At 50.2% G+C, this 17,988-nt stretch overlaps 6 protein-coding genes across 6 annotated transcripts; 1 reads left to right on the forward strand and 5 right to left on the reverse strand.

Moving 5' to 3' along the window:
• Positions 1–18: 18 nt before the first annotated feature.
• On the reverse strand, positions 19–2,548 carry CONPUDRAFT_167409 (uncharacterized protein). Its single transcript, XM_007773244.1, has 12 exons — positions 2,482–2,548; positions 2,208–2,430; positions 2,079–2,153; positions 1,697–2,028; positions 1,530–1,649; positions 1,398–1,478; positions 1,302–1,337; positions 1,232–1,252; positions 929–1,176; positions 862–878; positions 669–810; positions 19–615 (listed from the first exon to the last, which is right to left on the reverse strand). Exons 2-12 carry the CDS (start codon positions 2,297–2,299, stop codon positions 274–276), a joined length of 1,506 nt encoding a protein of 501 aa, XP_007771434.1. The 5' UTR covers positions 2,300–2,430; positions 2,482–2,548; the 3' UTR covers positions 19–273.
• Positions 2,549–4,442: 1,894 nt separating this feature from the next.
• On the reverse strand, positions 4,443–5,281 carry CONPUDRAFT_167410 (uncharacterized protein). Its single transcript, XM_007773245.1, has 2 exons — positions 4,937–5,281; positions 4,443–4,859 (listed from the first exon to the last, which is right to left on the reverse strand). The coding sequence occupies exons 1-2, from the start codon at positions 5,172–5,174 to the stop codon at positions 4,591–4,593; spliced, it is 507 nt and encodes a 168-aa protein (XP_007771435.1). The 5' UTR covers positions 5,175–5,281; the 3' UTR covers positions 4,443–4,590.
• Positions 5,282–10,303: 5,022 nt separating this feature from the next.
• CONPUDRAFT_108264 (NAC-domain-containing protein) lies at positions 10,304–11,474 on the reverse strand. The gene is made up of 4 exons (XM_007773246.1): positions 11,368–11,474; positions 11,061–11,237; positions 10,975–11,013; positions 10,304–10,907 (listed from the first exon to the last, which is right to left on the reverse strand). Exons 1-4 carry the CDS (start codon positions 11,420–11,422, stop codon positions 10,597–10,599), a joined length of 582 nt encoding a protein of 193 aa, XP_007771436.1. The 5' UTR covers positions 11,423–11,474; the 3' UTR covers positions 10,304–10,596.
• Positions 11,475–11,749: 275 nt separating this feature from the next.
• Positions 11,750–13,934, reverse strand: CONPUDRAFT_83818 (ADF-like domain-containing protein). The gene is made up of 11 exons (XM_007773247.1): positions 13,796–13,934; positions 13,654–13,712; positions 13,396–13,593; positions 13,085–13,198; positions 12,542–13,017; positions 12,454–12,486; positions 12,303–12,392; positions 12,060–12,230; positions 11,944–12,004; positions 11,855–11,886; positions 11,750–11,792 (listed from the first exon to the last, which is right to left on the reverse strand). Exons 1-5 carry the CDS (start codon positions 13,827–13,829, stop codon positions 12,988–12,990), a joined length of 435 nt encoding a protein of 144 aa, XP_007771437.1. The 5' UTR covers positions 13,830–13,934; the 3' UTR covers positions 11,750–11,792; positions 11,855–11,886; positions 11,944–12,004; positions 12,060–12,230; positions 12,303–12,392; positions 12,454–12,486; positions 12,542–12,987.
• Positions 13,935–14,418: 484 nt separating this feature from the next.
• On the forward strand, positions 14,419–14,622 carry CONPUDRAFT_43169 (uncharacterized protein; the record flags this gene model as incomplete). Its single annotated transcript, XM_007772901.1, has 1 exon — positions 14,419–14,622. A coding segment is annotated over one exon (204 nt), but the record flags the coding sequence as incomplete, so codon positions are not given.
• A 452-nt stretch (positions 14,623–15,074) lies between these two features.
• CONPUDRAFT_127998 (cytochrome P450) lies at positions 15,075–17,195 on the reverse strand (the record flags this gene model as incomplete). The annotated part of the gene is made up of 7 exons (XM_007773248.1): positions 15,075–15,558; positions 15,634–16,078; positions 16,132–16,425; positions 16,476–16,564; positions 16,620–16,722; positions 16,776–16,874; positions 16,929–17,195. The coding sequence occupies 7 exons, from the start codon at positions 17,193–17,195 to the stop codon at positions 15,347–15,349; spliced, it is 1,509 nt and encodes a 502-aa protein (XP_007771438.1). The 3' UTR covers positions 15,075–15,346.
• Positions 17,196–17,988: the final 793 nt, after the last annotated feature.

A 17,988-nucleotide genomic window follows, 5' to 3' on the forward strand; every position in this document is an offset into this window, starting at 1 on the left:
CCTGACCAAGTGGGTTCGGTTACGACAGGAATCGACTTTCGAATTAACACATCTACCTATAGCGAAACATACAGACAATATGTACAAGAGTGAAGACAAAGGAATAAGTTGGCCGAAATAGTACCTCAAGCACGCCTGGACTTTGGCGGAGAAAGCTGGCATGGATAAATAGACGAGAAAGCTGACATAGGTAAAGAGATTTGAAGTTGTGATCATGACATGAGCTGCCTTTTTTATGGCGACGAGATTCCCTTCAGTAGGCAACAGTACTAGCTATACCAGCGTCTCGGGTTTTTCGTCAAGAGGTTGACGCTCTTCCGGAGAGGCCAGTCCCAAGAGACCGGTTCTCCGGAAGATGTATGAAAGCGAGGGCAAATGCCACCTACAAGTGAAGCCAATACCGGCGATCACACGAGTGATGCCAATGACCAATGAAAGTAGAGAGAACAGGATGCCGGAGGCGACACCTACACCAAGATAGCGATAAAGCATGAACAGGATCTGGCCTCCAAAACATATGATGCTCCAAATTGAGAGTGCTTTTGGCAGACCGTAAACGATAGCAAGGGGGAGCATGCCTGAGGTAGGAGACTGCGCATCTTTGAGGAACCTTGCCTGCGTATTGTCTTATGTTGAATTCAGGAGTAATCAGGCATATTGTGACTCACCGCAGTGGATGCAGTGCCCTTTGCAAGATTTTGGTGGGTGCATATAAGGGTAACGCATGATATGACAGACATATAGCTTGTCAGAACTCCGGGCAAAGTCATTAGCGCGCAACCATCCGCAATGAGGAGTAAGGAGCTCGAGCTGGGAGAAACTGGTGAGCAAAATCCCAAGTTAAGAAGTGCTTAAGCTCACATTAAAGTCGGGAAGGTCTGGAATGAACAGTCAGGACAACCAAAAGTTCGTAGCAATCACTACGTACCCAAGCCAAACTGGTCCTCCAGTCCTCCGTACAGAGCGTCATGAAATCATGCCATAGGTGAACGTATACTTGGTCGTTGGCAAAGACATCATCCAGGCGTTGTTCGTAAAGTCTAGGCATATTCCATAACATGCGATTACAAAGGCCTATAGCCCAAGTAGAGCGTTCCAATGCATAGGGCTGCATGATCTGGAATCTGTCTAGCTGAGGGTTACATTCGCCATAGTAAGTGGTGAACCGGTGTTGGGCTGTGATGTTGCTTCAGCGTCATTGACAGACAACCAGTAGTACTACACTACACACCCACAACGCCCCATAAACGTGCTAACCTGTGTGTCAGCAAGGGAATAAGGACTCTTGCGATGATGCTTACCTACGACGCAGAGCGTGTACGGGTCCAATGCATGTCCTAATCGCCAGACAACCCTTCAATGAATGTGGCATTACATGGGCTTGTGAAGAAGCGAACCTCTATGACTCAGGAGCTTGACAAAACCTTCACATTTATCAGACGAATAAGGAAATGTTGACGTGCTAGAAGTCATATGATCTATCAGGCGTTTAGCACCACCCCCATCTTGAACAGCTCTATCATTCTTACCTCCTTGTGCATGTATCAACACATTTATGAGTTCGTCTTGAATGACAGGCGAGAGTTCTGGCGCCAAATGTACGCAAAAGAAATCAACATGAATCCAGTACAAATGTTCTAGCTGGTGGCCTGAAGCATACAATTAGCTAGATAAGGCTGCATAGGATGGCACTGACGATGATGCGAGGACGAAACTGCAGCATCTAAGCCCAGCTCCTCAGTGGAGACGGAATCCAGCCAGAATTGGGTCTTAGCCGCATGGTCGACAAAGTAATAGCGACAGACAAGCTCCTTGTCAGAATCACAGAGCTCGATGAAAAGCTCGACAAAACCAGGATTGAAAGAGGTGGATTGAATAGCCACCTCATCTATCCACTGAATAGCCGTGGTGAGGCGAAGCGACACTTCCGAGTCATGAATATTGTCTTCTGTAACCACACGAAAATCACGCCAGTTCATAGCATGATAGCGTTTGCCTTCCGGGTGTATATGCCCAGTCCAGCTAGCGCTATCAGAGTAGTTAGTTCCCTCATCTCTTATTGCAACAAGGAAACGCACCAGACATCATGCTGTGGTTCAGCTCGTGCAACGTTGCCATTCCCAGCAGCAATAGCAGTATGAGTGGGCTCAATGCTATATGAAAGCTATCGTCAGCAAGAATGATACTATAAATCACGAATAACTGACTGAGCCGATTGACAGTAACGATTGCTCTGCCTGCTTGTGGTTGGGACGAGTTTGACAAACATGTTGACGGTTTTCGTGGCAGAAATATTCATTCTTGGTTGACTCCGAGGTGCGCTCGATGTGCATGCATACTTCAAGAGGACTTTATACGCGGATTAAGTATACAACACGAGCGCCTTCATCGAACCGCAATATTAACCGCGGTCCAAACGGCTTACCGCCTCTACTTGCTGTATAAACTTAGATTCGAAAAGAATGGACCAGTGGAACGGACCTTTCACGTACTGCATAGCCAGGGAACTTGGAAAACTTCCATGAAAGCGCTCCGCAATCCATTCGAGACAGGGGTAGTAGCTTTGAGTGAAGGGTCATATAAGTTACTAATACTGGCGGAGGCTATCCTTCTGATGGAATGGGTGTTTACAGCTTGTCTAAATTCGGGCTCCTTGGGCGCCTCATCCGTTGAGGGTCAAACGTGGGGAAAGATCCTCTCCGTTTCAAATCCCCCTACCCTATGGAATAATGGGCCAAGGCAAGGGCTGTTCGAAGACCTTCCACGCGCGCCGGAGACTACTCGTAAGACGGTTCCTCCTTGACGCTTGAAGGGGTGTAGCGGTCAAGGCTTCCGGATGAGTACGTGGTCTGTTAGGAAATAGCAAGCGTTCTACGGAGAATGGTGTGAGACATTGAATTGGAATGCGAGATGACAGTCCAAGACATGCCCGCAGGGTATCAGCCATGTCCTCGCGACCATATGAAGGTGTGGACTGCGAGTAAGTAGTTATATAAATTGGCGCGGAGAGTGGAAGGCCCGGATCGAACGTTCCGAGGGCCGAGGGCTTGACAGATTACAAAGTATGCATTGTTAATCCTCCTAGCATGGGCTGATCCAGCATGTGTATACTATGCAATCTACTGCAATATGCTGTGGTCCAGTGTCTACAGCAGTCTCAACCACTCATCACACCCACCGCATTAGAAACTATCCAGTACTATCCTCTTGCTTTTCTTGGGAACATGCAATATTGATAAAGCTTAAAGCTTTACAATGTTGCCGCCACTCACATTACTTCATCGGCCACTACTTGGACTGGCCTAGTATCCAAGCCCTTGAGGACATCCTCCGTTGAACTCACATTAACAACAGCCGATCTGATCTATGGACACTCAGACATGCGATTCGCAGATTCATACGGTCACTGAGAACTTGTCACACAGGCAAGGTCCATCTAGAAGGTAATACGAATTAAACCAAACCTTCAACACCTGATCAAAACTCTATAGGTGGGTCAGCAAAGGCAAGCAAGAGCCGGAATCGGCTGTTGCTACAAGGTGAGTTAACCATCGGTGAACCATACCAAGAAACTGTTAGCTTCCTATCGCGATTTTGACATCCTCCGTCGTCCTCTTAGAAGGTGAGCAACTTTTCTCAAGTATCTAACTCCTCTAACCATGAAGTCAGTCATGTCCGAGCCAACCAGCAACGCAACGTCCAATCCGTCCAATCTAGCGCGCAATACAGTGCGTTGCTCGTGCCAAGTCATCATGCACCACCACTGGGAAGTGTGAACGGTCAGAACCACTCTGCCCATCCCAATCAAAGCACGAAATCTCGCGGAAACGTATACCCAACAGGCCATATAGACTCTACCGGTTACGCGCGGCCGCAGACCGAAGGGCAACACCATGGTCCACCCACTCAGCTTGGATACGCGTCGCACCAGGTTCCTCATCCTCACCGAGTACAGGAACCGGCCCGGAACCCTGCCTTTCTCTCGCAACAAATACAGGAGCCTGGCCATGGCGTTCCAGGGCACAACAATGCAATCCCGCAATCCAACGCGCACTATCTTCACCCACTTGCCCTACAACAAGGTTATCAGCCACAGGGTATCGCGAATCAAACGCCGAACGGACACATGAACGGGCACGTCCAGATGTCAAACGCCTATCCGTCCCTTCCGTTGGGGCTCTATACTAGTACCAGTCAACCCTCTACGTGAGTCAACCTTGCAGATCCTGAGTATACCCCACCTAACGACCCCAATCTAGTAACCGTTCAAGCTTAGGCACGGATCGATCTCAGAGGTGAACTTTATACCTATGCGCGCGTTCACTTCTAGTTGTAACACTAGCATACTCTTTGAAGGTCTCCCCCTCCGCCGCACCCCTCGAAGTACCGCTGATCGATCAGGACTCTTCGTCCAAGGACCACAGTGAAAGACCGCAGAATGTCCTAGGTGCAATGGATCACTTCTTTAAGCTTATTTACACATATCTACCCCAACTATTTGTTACATATCCAATGTGTCATATAACCAAGTTTTTCAGGGGTTTGTTTGTTTATTGAGTCTGGTAGTATTTCAATGGTTGCAAGTAGTATTTACTGTGGACCATTTTCCTTCACTTTTCCCCCGCTACCAAATATCAAATCAATCTTACTGTCTCTGTCCCAAACCAGTTCTTGTTGTCCGTCCGCCTGCGTGCGCTTGATGTTTCGTATCCGGTGCATGGGAATAAAGTCTTCGTCTGTTGACTCTCGGATCCATGATGACGCGGGTATCTCCTTGATGCCTTCAAAACGCTCCAAATAGCTGACGGTGTAGTTGGTGAGATCTATGGACGGATCCCAACGTAGGCGATCTAGGATATCTATCGCAGACGAAAAGAGGCATGAGTCTAGGGTTCGCGGACCAAAGGACATCTAAGGTTTGGCAACATGGACATACCTCCAGCACTTCGAAGCTTTGGTCCCTTCCCTTCCACGACCTCCTCAAACGTTTCGACCCCTGAAGCAGCGGCAGCCTCTTCCGTCCTCCCTGACCTCGGTCTGTCCTTAGTCCTGATCTTTGCATACTTTTGAAGGTCTTGTTCGGTCTTTGCTTGCTGCTGTGCCTCGGCGGCTTTCTCCTTCTCGATCTCCTGGAGGTGGGCTTGGGCTAATGCTCTGATCTCGTTGACCGACATGGTTCCTTGTCCTGTAGGTCTTTACCCCTGGTATCAAATCTGCTTCAGGTCGTGGACTGGAAAGCTCATTCCTTATTATCAGTTCTAAGCGGTACGGCTCCGAAAAGATGACCAGCGTTGACTGGGTTGGCGAAGTTGCTGAGTTCGATGGGAGTTGTCATGACTGTTCCCACGTCCCCGTGTCCGGCCCCGAGACTACTTGTGGGCTGTGCAGGACCTTCATGTCGAACCGCTTTCACTGCAGGTACACAGCAATATTATCTGCAACAAACCCGACAAAAACGGGTGGCAAGGTGAAAGCATTTATCGCCGAGTTTTGTGTCCCCTTTTGACACATGAAAAGGTATTTTGTCAGTCAACATTTGTGCAAATTTTGCGCTTGTAAAAGTACAGCTTACCGAATTTGGCAATGATCTTCTCAATTTGGACATGTTGATATACATTCTCCGCCCGAAGCGAAATCTTAAATTTAGTTAGTTAGTTAGTAGCTCATATTATTGTCCAGCAGGGCGGTGGCCCCATGACGGACATTATCTACTCGTAAGCAACACTTGCTGTATCGTATCGTGGTCTATGTAATGAGATGTCCGTCAACACTTACTCGCCACCCCCCCGGGGTGAGAGCACTAAGGGCAAGGATCGAAGTGCGATCCTCGCATGCCGTCCCGTCAGTTTCTTCTCGTCTCTGCTTCCCTTCGTCTTTTCCCTAACCATCTCCTCCTCGTCCTGCTCCCCTTCTCCCCAAGCCCTTAGTGTAACGAGTTACGCCTCCGAGTAGACCTTCCTACATATATCTCCGTAGGTGGCCTTGAACCGTCCGGTTTCGTTTATGTATCGCATTAGTGGTTGTATCGCCCGTTTCTTCGTCAGCAGGTACGGTAGTGACTCTGCATTTCTTCCCACTGCTTGTAGTAGCGCATGTCGTGCCCGCGACCAAGCTGGGCAGTCGAATAAGAAGTGGTGTATAGTTTCGTCAGCATGATCGCTGCAGTGGTCGCATGTTGCGTTCTCCCGTTTCTTCATCCGTAGCAGATATGCGTTCAGGGGGATGTGTCTCGTGTAGAGTTGCGTTAATATGGATATCTGACGCTTCGGTAGATCAGACGTAAGTTTCATGAAGAAATTGGAGCCTGCCTTTAGTTTCAGAGTTCGTAGCCTGTGTGCTCGTTGGGATCCTTCCCACTGCCGTCCCCATCTTGCTTTGATTCCGCTTTTGTGAGTCGCTTTGAGCGCTGATATGCTGTCCTTGAGTCCTCCTTTGAGTTCGCTCGGTAGCTCCTCCCTCGGGCTGCTATCTCCCGGTCCCTTAGCTGCCCTTTTTGCCTCCGCGTCCGCCCACTCGTTACCCTCCACTCCTTCATGGCCCGCCACCCATGCGATTCTCACCCTCGGTCCCCTTCCCCACCCTCTCGGTCCCCTCCTTCCCATCTCCTTCGCTATCCTGTGAATCGGCCCGACCAAGTAGTGTCCCGGTCGTTTGTTGGATGGGGTCCTCACCGCCGTTATCGCCGCCTGGTTGTCGACGTACACGGTTACTTCTCGCGGTGGGGTCGGTTCCGTCCTGACGAGTTCTAAAGCCAGCACCATTCCCGTCAGCTCCGCCTCGAAGACCGTATGTCTGAGGTCGGTGCCCAGGTGATATCTTAATGCCCGCTTGGTCCCGTCGCCCCGTACCAGAACCGCTGCCGCTCCTATGCGTCCACCGTATCCTGATCCGTCGGAGTATACCGCTGTGCCTGGCTTTCTCGCACCGTGCTGCGTTACCGCGTCTCTCTTTGATCCCGCAATTGTAGTCGGTATAGGCCCCGGGCGCACGAAAGGGGCCTAAAGGGGCGGTGTAATGGAGGTCTTCTATTTCCGTTGGACTGACCCCGCATCGATGAGCGAGGGTATGTAGGGCCGTTTGGTGGTGTTTGACCAAGTGTGCAGCTGCGCGTCTGTACAGGGGGGCCAGTGGATGTCTCATCGGTAGTGCCGCCAGGCGAACAGCGGCGTTGTAGCATTGGTGCTGGATTGTGAGCGTCATGGGGCGGACGTTGGCCAGTATCTCGAGCAGGTCGTTTGGCGCTGTTCGAAGAGCCCCTGTCATGGTTAGGAGCGGGCCATCTTAAATTTTATGGGGGCAATTGCCCATGTTTCTGTAATAAAAACTCAAAATGTTTCTGATGGCCTCCTTCCTAATGGACAGATCACCTTCCAAATTTGGCCTTTTGAGCAAAACATTTTGAATGCTTTTGACATGTTTTCCCTGGAAACATTGACTAATGCCCCCAGTGTTTTCCGTGACTTTTCTTACAACAAAAGCTGACTGGAAAAGGCTTTCATCGCTCCGCGCTCTTTTCAACTACTTTTTGTAGCAGGGAAATCGCACTTTGTCTGCAGTGTCTGCAAAGCTTTGCAATGCACAGTCGTTTGCTATCTTGGCTCGATTTGCCACCGTTCGAGTCGTCTAGGTTGGGCTTGACTGGGCTTCTGCAGGAGGGCAACATCGGATAGTTCAATCAGTTGATGGCTGTCTCTGTGCGTGTGTCCGGAGAATGGATAATCCAGGGCCGAACTTTGGAACTTGAAACCAACAAGACTATGTGTTGATCCGGTCACGTTCCTTGAATGGTACTATAAATGATGGTCAAACCGGCATCCGGCTTCATGTTCATTTTTTCGGCATTTAAACAAGTGCGACTAAGTAGTGGACTTTTAGACCAGTTGAGAGTTTTCAACGTCATCAACTGGCGTGATCGTCGGGCTCTGGGGCTATTCGTGCGTAAATTATCTCCCCCGTTCCCGTTGTTGCATGCTGTTTTATGAGCGGCATTTTGTCCCAGGCTGCCATGACCATGTAGGAGATTCCAGCCAAAACTTTGGTTTCAAGCGCTCAAGCGTAATCCCAGCAAAGTTCACACTGTGAGACAAGTTAATGCCTCAGTTCATAATTCCATGTATGTGTCCTTTAAGTGTAGCCGAGCAGTTTTTAGTGTAAAACGCTGACATTAGAAGGACACCACAATAGCATATTATAATTAGCCAGTAATTAGTTAACGGGGTAACATAAGGTGTTATCCTGAGATAGGCGCGCGTCAGTTGCCGCAGACACGGATAAGATAGGCGCTCAGGACCAACATTCACGCAGACGGAAATGACCTGAGCGCTAGCTAGGTCCAAACTGTTAACGCCCATGCCATATACTGTAATTTGGGAGCAATCGCCGCCACCTAGTATGCTCCCATATGTAATATGAATGACTCATGCCCTGGGATTATCGGATCTGGCTTCAAGTTACGTGTATAATCTCAGCGGCAAATAATGGTACCAAGAGTCATAGGATGGCGATGCCGCTGTATGATGTCACTGATCATGCACGCTAATGATGAGGATGTAGATGCAAGGATAAAGTTGAACTGTTTAAGTCTTACCGAGGAGTTTTAAGGAACCTATATTCGCGATTTCTTGTAAGATCTTCATTGAGAAGCCCTGGTATCAATATCTGTTGGAAAGGTAATGGATAATACGGTCTTCTCGAGTCGGCGAAGTTCTCGGGTACCTGTTTCCGATTGCCAAAACAATAAAGGGAGTATAGGAAGTTATTTTGATTTAGTCATAGCTCATATTTTTTAAGATCACTGTCCCATTTTCTCCGAGGGGTGCCCGATAAGGCGCACATACTGTCAGCCCTCTTGACAATTATGCCATTGTATGATTCCTAATGAGAAGTTGGCAGAAATAAGACAAGCTCTGTGCGGCTATCTGATAAAAACTCGCGCCCTCGTTACCGGATAATGTACCTATAATAGCCTTGGTGATATTGCAACAGGTCGGGTTACTTCAAGTTGGCTTGGGCACAAAACCAAGTAGAACGGTACTAACAAATGTATTAATACCTGCCTTAGCATCGCCTCAGCCTTGGTTTCCCAGTGGAACAATAACGATCAAACAAGACACTAACGCCTTTGCTCTGTCTGTAGAAGACTCGCTAACGGTCAGTAGGACGAGTTGGCTTTACGCTGCGTCTAGGTGAGTTTCAAAAACATTGTAGTACAGTACTTGGAAGCAATCGTGGCAAGAGTCGCCTCCGAAACTCACGGAACCTTTGGTTTCTCGCAAACTTCAAGTTTCCCGTGGTACTTGGAAACGGCAACAGCTTTTGAAATGTAGCGCTAGTCGCCATGGATGCTTCCGGTCTTGTGGATACCGCCCATAACTAGTCAATACTTCGAGTGCCGCCGTTGGAATCTCAGCTTATTGCCATCTTTCAAAGTCCCTTTCTTCCAGTGGTGCTTTCGAGTCTAAAATTGAATGCTCTTGTCAATTTTTGGTACTCTGTTCGTTACCTTGCAATAGCACCCGCAACGGGTTTTGGCGCACTTGTGAGTTGATCGGTTCTCCATCGTGGCACCGAACCTGTGATGACTTCTGAGCGGCTTTGGCGTTGAGACGAATCATCTCCGACCGCAGCCATAATATTACCGCATGCCTACCTCTGCCCGCTCAACAACGCTGCAAGACTGCTGATATATGGGCATGGAGATTTCCGCACAGATTGGATAGACCCCCGAAAACATCTCCAACGGCCTCTCGGTACACAGCCAACTAGTACAGAGCCTCACCTGAAATATAAATTCCGGCTTGTCGTCGCAAGGCCCGGTAGATCGCACTATACAGTGAGGTTGTGGCCAAGTAAGATGCATGGCCATCGTCTTTTTCCACGCATTTCCGTCAAGGTCCAGATTTGGGTGCCCAGTGAGAAACTATGAACGCCGTAGCGGTGCGAGCATCTCCATGTGTGCTATGAGCAGGAGACAGGTTCAACCCATAAAACGAGCTGGCGGCCGTGTGTCCTGCATCGCTTCAGCATGCGTTTTGTTATTTCCGAACTTTAAAGATCATTACGTGAGGAGAGGATCGGTGGCCACTAAATATCGTGTCACATTTACAAGGATGTGGCACTACCTGCATATCTGATATCTGAGCACGGAACACGTGCGAAACACGTGGCTGAAGTCGTTGGCTCGGGGTAAACTGGAGCAAACCGCATGGCAGTACAACGACCAGCCTCGAAGCTTGATTGGTGATGGAAACAGCTGCCTTGGACCAATTCTGATATCATACACACCTCGTGGCTACCTAGAAGTGTGATTTCACTCAACGCAGGGCTAGTGAACAATGGAAAGCTCAATGCTCAGTGTTTGAGTGCAGACAGAAATAAGAACACAAATGACATGATGCGCGTGCTAGCAATGCAAATATGGGCGGTGGTACCCCATACATCAGATAAACAGGGTGATTTTTGAAGAACATACATATGCAGAGCTGATCACAACTATACACACTTTCCCGTTTGATCCTAACGAATCATTATAAGCGTGTGCTCAAAAGTGCTGTGCAATCATCAAGCACGCACGTCATGACCACGACGAATCGCAGCTTAGTTGAGCTCATCGATCTTCTCCTGCTCCTCAGCCTTCTCCTCCGTGGTCTCAGCGGCCGGCGGCTCCTCAGCCTCGACATCGAAGTTCTCCACGAGATCGGGAACGTCATCGTCGTCATCTTCAGCACCAGCTGCTTGCCGTGCCTGTTGGCCCTGCTGGATGGCCTGGTAGGACTCGGCGAGCTTGCGGAGAGAAGCGAGGGAGTCGGGGCCAAGCTGGTTAAGGATGCCGGGCACGAGCTCGGTAAGCTCTTTGAGCTGACCGTTGCCGAAGATGGCATAGGTGTTCGCAGAGACGGCAGCATGAACTGTACAGTGACGAAAGTGTTAATTAATTTGTAAGACAATGATCGTTTGCACAAGCGAGTAAGGCACCGAGAACGCGGAGCGATAACTCGCAAAGAAGGCAATGATCTCTGTCCTACCTCCTACGATCTAGAAGCAGGAATAATGATGCTGACCTTTTGGTGCACTGAAGTGCAGCACGTTCCCGTCCTCCCTGAACATGTTGACCTCCTCCACACCAGCGATCGGCTGAACGTTCAACTTCTTGAGCGCCGCCTGAAGCTTCTTGTCGTCACCGCCACCCGCGGCCTTGGGCTTCCGCACGATCTTTCGGCGAGGAGTGCCCTTTCCACCTGCAAAGTCGCGTCAGCTAAACATCCCAAGTGATTGCTTGTACGCAAACATCAGCATCTCAGGTATATCGCCCAGACGAGACGCACGACGACATCGGAGACAGATCTAAACACGGGAGCACGAACTTACCAATTCTGTTAGCCGCAGCCTGTGCCTGCAGCTTGGCCAATTTTGCGGGATCCATTGTGAGGTGTTTGCTGGGGTGGACGGCCTTGGGGACTTGTTGTGTATTGGTGGACGAAAAGTATGGATATAAGGTTTAGGATAAACACATGTACACACAAGCCCATAACCGTGCCGAGTTCGGCACCTGAGCGCTTATATTAACCAAACTTCAATCCAGCTTCCAGTTTCCAGTTTCCGCGCTAGTAGCATAGATTCACACAGTTCCCAGTTTTCACGCCATTCGGGCTTATAATCGAGTCAGACTGTCATCGTAAAATGGGGCCGCGGCATCCACATAAATAGCCGTTTTAAGCTTTCTAGCGACTTACCTACCAACCACCATGTCGACTGATTCACTGTACATTCGTCATGCACAGCCTGACGAGGCGGTAAGATGAACCGCGCACATGATATCTTATCAGCACTGATAAGATCGCCGACCGTTTCACAGAAGATCATCTTGCGACTCATTGTAGAACTTGCAAGTAACCTGACATCTCGCATCTTATCAGTGTCATTAAGCTGCATCTTTGGCCAGGCCGAATATGAGGAACAAATGTATCCAGAAGCTGGGGGTGCGGTCAAAAATACCGAAGAAAAGGTAGGATATTGCATGCAATGCCATATTCTCAATCTCTGACATAGCGCTTGGATAGATCCAACGGAACATTTTCGGGGACCACCCATACGCTCATGTCTTGCTCGCCTTCCAAGGCACAAAACAAGAAGTCGACAATGCATCGATAGATGAAAGACTTGACAAGTCACTAGGCATGGCCCTATATTTCTTCAACTATTCCACTTGGACCGGCGAGCCCGGACTATTCGTGCGTGAACATCGATACTTTCCAATATGCTCGCAGATTATCTCACACAACATGAAACTCACTCTCGTTCAGCTCGAGGATCTCGTCGTTAGAACCAAGGCGCGGAGGCTTGGGGTGGGCAGGGAGCTGTACCGCGAGCTGCACAAAATCGTGGAGGAAAAGGTGCGTCAGATTCCAAGAACATACTGTCCACACGTTGCGAACATTCCATTACGTCGGCCAGGGTTGTCTCCGACTCGACTGGGCCGTGCTTGAGGTGGGGTTTTTCATACATGGCGAGCTCGCCGTGAGGCTAACGACCGTTCGATCAGGGAAACACGGACGCGCAGGGGTTTTACAGCAAGGTGACAGCTACCCATATGAAAGACTGGTGGGCCATGAGACTTGATGGAGAGAATCTGGAGAACCTGCCAGCCGTCTTGGACAAGATTAAGGCAGACCATCTGGCCAAGGCAGACCATCTGGCCAAGACAGATCGAGCTGCCTAGCTCATCCTGATATGTTAATAGCCGCGCTCCAAAGCTGTTATGGCACGAATGGGGACCTCTGGGACGTGTTGTGTCGCATTCCTTGAGCACTCAAAAGTGGAGCCGTATATTGTACTCAGCTATAGTCATCAAATAGGCATGCTGTTTGGATAAATTCAAATAAAGTTCGCTCTGAGTTATTAGTAGGCACGGTGAGGCTCGCTGCAACAGATGTCAAAATATTGTGCCAGGGGTACAACTCGGGCATAATTTGACACGATGCTTGTGGCCTACACGCCGTCGTAGCTTGCACCGCCAGCCTGCGAGAACAATTCAGCTTTGGGCGGCAAAAACCTTTAAGCAAAGCTGTGTGTGGCAGGGACTGACCTTGCGCAGCCTGATGATGATGGGGTCTTCCTTGAGATCGTCTTTCTCCCTGGCCGGAACTTCAATCGAATACACACGCAGGACGGTCTTGACATCAGCCGCATGGACGGAAATCTGGAGATTTATTTCAGTACATGATCGAGACGGGTGCGTGGAGGTGGCGCAGCGACACGGACGCTGGAAGGTGCGACATCCCGGCTCCGTGACTTTCGCAACTGACGAGGTGGTGCAAAGAGAAAGCGACAAGACAAAAGGAGAAAACACGCGCATGGGGGATGTAGAATAACCAAAGAGTAAAAGAGGGGACTGACTTTGGCTTTCCGCATCACTTTGCAACCGGAACCAATCCAAGTGACCAGGATGAACTTCTCGCGCTGTGATTCCTTGTCGTTGGAATACGTAATGCGAACGTATGCATAGGATGCCTTGGAATCGTCGAGGTGCTCGCGCAGCTCCGTAAGTCCGCCCGAGCCCGTCGCGGCGACCTTGAGCTTGTCTGAACGGTCCGACTGTACGGCGAAAGGATGGATGGTGATGAGGAATCTGAACTAAGACGTGAAGTCCCTGACCTCATAGTCGATCAAAACCCAGTTAGTCTCGGATTTGTCGGAACGAACATCCTGGTAGGCTAGGACAAATCAGTACAGAGTGCACGATGTTGAAAGGTAAACCTCCCGCCGCGCCGGGCATCTAAGCGAGAGACTCACGCACCTTCAGCAATTTGAGGATCCGTAACGTCCGCCATGGGTATGTTTCAATCCAAGATCCAGTGAAGAGAGAAAAGACGACGCAGAAAGATAAAAGCAAAGGGTAACTGAAGAACAAAGAATAATGTGAATGTGAACGCGACTGAGAGGCTGGTTGTTTCCATCACGGGATAGCACATGGCGGAGTTGAATCGGCTGCAATGCCCAAATGGGACTTTCGTTCCTCGCGTCACGGTAAACGATCGTCGCGCAAATTGCTCGCAACTGCAGTCCCTTTCTTGCACACAATCACCCTTGTCCCTTGTCAAGCGTCACCGAACCAGTACGCACCGCGCGCTCCAGCTTGACCTCATGCTCCGCTCTCTTTTCGGCCTCACTGGCGCATTCTCAGCAATTGCTCACCCTGAGACATGTGTAGCAAGATCCATCAAACGCTACTACTCGTCTGCAGGACCCAAGCGCCGTGATTGGGTCTCTACAGCCTACCCCTCGCCCATCTCGCTCGTGCAGGACCAGAATGCCTCAGAACCGCAGCAGGCTCACGCTCTCGACTCCACCGAAGAGATTCCTCGCCCTGTAAGGCGCAGAGCAAATCCTAACACTAAGACGCCTGAAGAGGTCTCGAAGCACCGTGCGAAGATAAAGGAGTTGTACCCCGAGGGCTGGGCCCCTGCGCGCAAGCTCTCGCGCGAAGCCATGGATGGCCTCCGTGCGCTGCATCAGTATGACCCGGAGTCGTTCTCGACGCCAGTTCTCGCCAGCAAGTTCCATATCAGTCCCGAAGCCGTCAGGCGGATACTCAAGAGTCGCTGGGAACCACCACGCGACCAAAGGATCAAGCTGGCAGAGCGAGAAAGGCGGTCGAAGGAAGAATGGATCATGAAGAAACGCATAGAGGAGAGAAAGCAGAGTCTAGAGCTCATGATAACAGCGCAGAAGAAGGAGGCTGTAGCCAACCCACCGCCAGCAAGGGAGCGGCGTCCCAGAGGGATAGACGCCAAAGATAGGCTGAGTCTGGGGTAGAGGGCCCGAGGATGACCGCCAGCAGTATTACTTTACGACTCGGTCCCGCACGCACGTACCTTCACGCATTTGGCATATACAAATTATCCTACTGGCGAGCCATTCAGTGCACCACGTTCATAGGCCGATCACAGAGATGTCGTATTTGGGAAGACATGAATACGTGATTACTGAGATGGCTACATGGAAAATTACGAAAGTCTAAAGTTACGAAGAGCATGTCAACACGCGTGTGCATATCTAAAACATAATGAGGGGTACGGTAAAGAACGGTCAGCAAAAAGAAGGATTATAAGGAATGATTGTAAGGTAATAATGATACGCCTGTCCGCGCAACGTGAATACGACCTGTAGCTGAGGAATAAGGTTAAGTAAATACGTGGTTCATGGTATCATGCGTGTGTCTAGTCCAGCTTGTGAGAGTTGGTATCATGCTAATACAGTTCATGCGAGAGATTTAACGAGTGCAAGTGGAGGTAGCGTAGAGTCCGGGAGAGAAAGTTCGAAAGCATGAGAGTCCACGGATGCTGCTTTACAGTGAAAGCATACACTTCTGATACCGAATGTAACAGTGTCCAGTCTCTGGTCTACAAAGAAGGATGTCGTTCCAGTTGGGCCTCGGCAACGCTTGGGGTTGGTGGCCGTCCTTGTCAACCAGGTCAAATTGGAAGGACAAGAGGAACATCGCGACAATGAGTTTCAGCTCCATCCTAGCAAGTCGTTGGCCGAGGCACACGGTTTTGCCTGCATGCACCAGAAAAAGGAGAAAGTTAGCTCCCGGCCTCAAGGCAACGATGCTGGAGTAGCTCAATCGCTTACCTCCGCCCCATCCAACGTAACCGTACGGCACGTTGGCCGGCTTTCGTGCCGGATCGAACGTCCAAGGGTCCGGATACAGCTCCGGGTTGAGGTGTACGTCACTGAAAGGGTATAGCACATAGGCGCCAGAGGGTATGGTCTTTGAGTCAATCAAGACGTCCGGTCCCAGGTTACGGCGCATGGCGGTATGCGGCTGTGCGACGCGCAGCGTCTCGTGAATGAGCGCATCAATCACGGGTGTCTCGGACTCCCATGCCTCGAGGGGGACGGCGGCCAGATGGGCGGACAGAGAGGTCGTGCCAGAAGAATGATAGGACGCGAGCAGTTGCTCTACTTCGACGACGGCCTTTTCACGCCACTCTTGGTGGCCGCCGAGGTATGTGATCAGCCATGAGGCAGTCGTCCCGGTAGCGCGAGCTCCGGCAACAAGAAGCCCCATAATGAACTGTGTAATATTGGGTCAATAAACGAGCCAGGGGAAATGAAGGGGCGACTCACACCCACAACCACTAGCTTTTCGTCTCCGTTGTCGAGGAGCATCTGGAGGGTATCGTCTCTAGCGACGCCGCTGGCTTGCCTGGTATTGACGGCGTGAACGACAATATCATAAATCTTCTTAGTTGCACATAATTTTCTTAGCATACTCGGCGTTGGAAGCCAAGGGAGTATAACAGTCGCAGGGGTTGTTCCGCTGTCGAGGGTATCGTAGAGATCTTTAAGTTTTTGGACTAACATGGGATCGTCTGCAATTTCGTCACAGGTGATGGATCGCACAGTGGTTTGAAATACGAGCTGGACGCTAGGGTCAGCTATAAGCGCGCAGGATGCCAGCCCAGACGTACCTTGTATACGTGTTCAAAAGGATCGAAGGTGCCCTCAGGACCCCAGGATTCCATTACTCTTCGAGTATCTTCTAAGATTGGATGGATGACTGAAAACGCATGTTAGAAGCACGCTCCAAGCCCGGTAGGCGGGATACCACTTACGTCTGGTCAGCGCTTCCGAATTTTGCACCGATGCGAGTCGCTTGTGTATAAGGGCTATCCGGCGCGACTGGAGGTCGGAGGTGACTCCATTTACCATTGGAATCTAAGGTGAATTAGCTCGATGTCGGCGGTTACGGTTCCTTGAAGGACACTCACTGCTCCCGAGAGCACCTTAAACCCCTCAGTTAGGTCCAGATGTTTGTTGGAGAAGAATGCTTTACGACCCGACTCCCCCGAAACGACGATGACAGTATCCTGAGCGAAGTCAATGAGACGTGCATATAACCATGGCTCTCGGGGTCGACTCACCTTGAGCATGCTAAACTGGAAAAGCGATTGTCCGGTGACTTTAAAACCCTCGTTCAGGAACTCGAAGCGTTTACGAAAGAAAGGGATAATGGCGAGGAGGTGGTAACCGGGAAGGAAGACAGGGGCGTGTTCGTCAAATGATTCCTTGTGAGTGCCGACGCCGAAAACAAGAATGAGGAAAAGAATGATGAGAGCGATGACCACCTGGGCCTTCAAGCTCGCAAGTAGGAAAGCATCTGCGGCAGACTGTAGGCCGACCGTGTACATCGTTGTCTAGGCGGGAAGGGGGTGGGGGAAACGGTTACAGGGAGTACGGCGAAGACTTTATTGCAGGACAGCACCCAAGCCTTTATATCACTGGACGTGGACCGGCAAGATATCCGGTCAGATCCCCAGCTGTTATTCACAAACAGCATGCAAGTGAGGAAGACCACTGTCACCGCTGCAGACAAACCGGTTGCGGCTCCGAAAGCACCAGCGAACGCGTTTTTGATGACTGCGTAGATCTGAACTTTGTCCGTGAACACGTGATGTAGAAAACACGCTTCTAAGGCATGCGATATGCCACGACCCTCAGCTGCATTCGCCCCTACTACAGTCCAAGCCATTCACGCATGGGAGACACAGCTTTCTAGGAACATCCCGAGAACGTAAAGAGCAGTAGCAACGGAGATAAAACCCAAGCGACTTCGCGACCGCATATAATCAGACCCTAGCCACTAGTCATCTTATCGAGATTTTGAGCAGTCCCAGGACGTGCCACACCATGAGCCCGCCGTCATCAAGCCGTCATTGCCACGAGAAGATGTCCCGGGAGCCATCGTAACGGGATGTGCCGGAACCGTGAGGTGGCTGGCGAAATGTGTTTTGCCCCAAGTTGTATCATTTGCGCCATTACGGTTGAATGTACTTCACAAGGCTCTTCAGAACCGCGCAACTACCTGGAAGGTCTACAAACGATTTACTCCTAAACTAAAATTTATTTCTCGTATACGACATGGACAAAAAGGGTTTCTGCTTACCTGGCATGAGGCATAAGCCACAAACTGCGCGCCACTCC

The sequence above is a fragment of the Coniophora puteana genome (genome assembly GCF_000271625.1).
Source record: "Coniophora puteana RWD-64-598 SS2 unplaced genomic scaffold CONPUscaffold_10, whole genome shotgun sequence".
Lineage (NCBI taxonomy): Eukaryota > Fungi > Basidiomycota > Agaricomycetes > Boletales > Coniophoraceae > Coniophora > Coniophora puteana.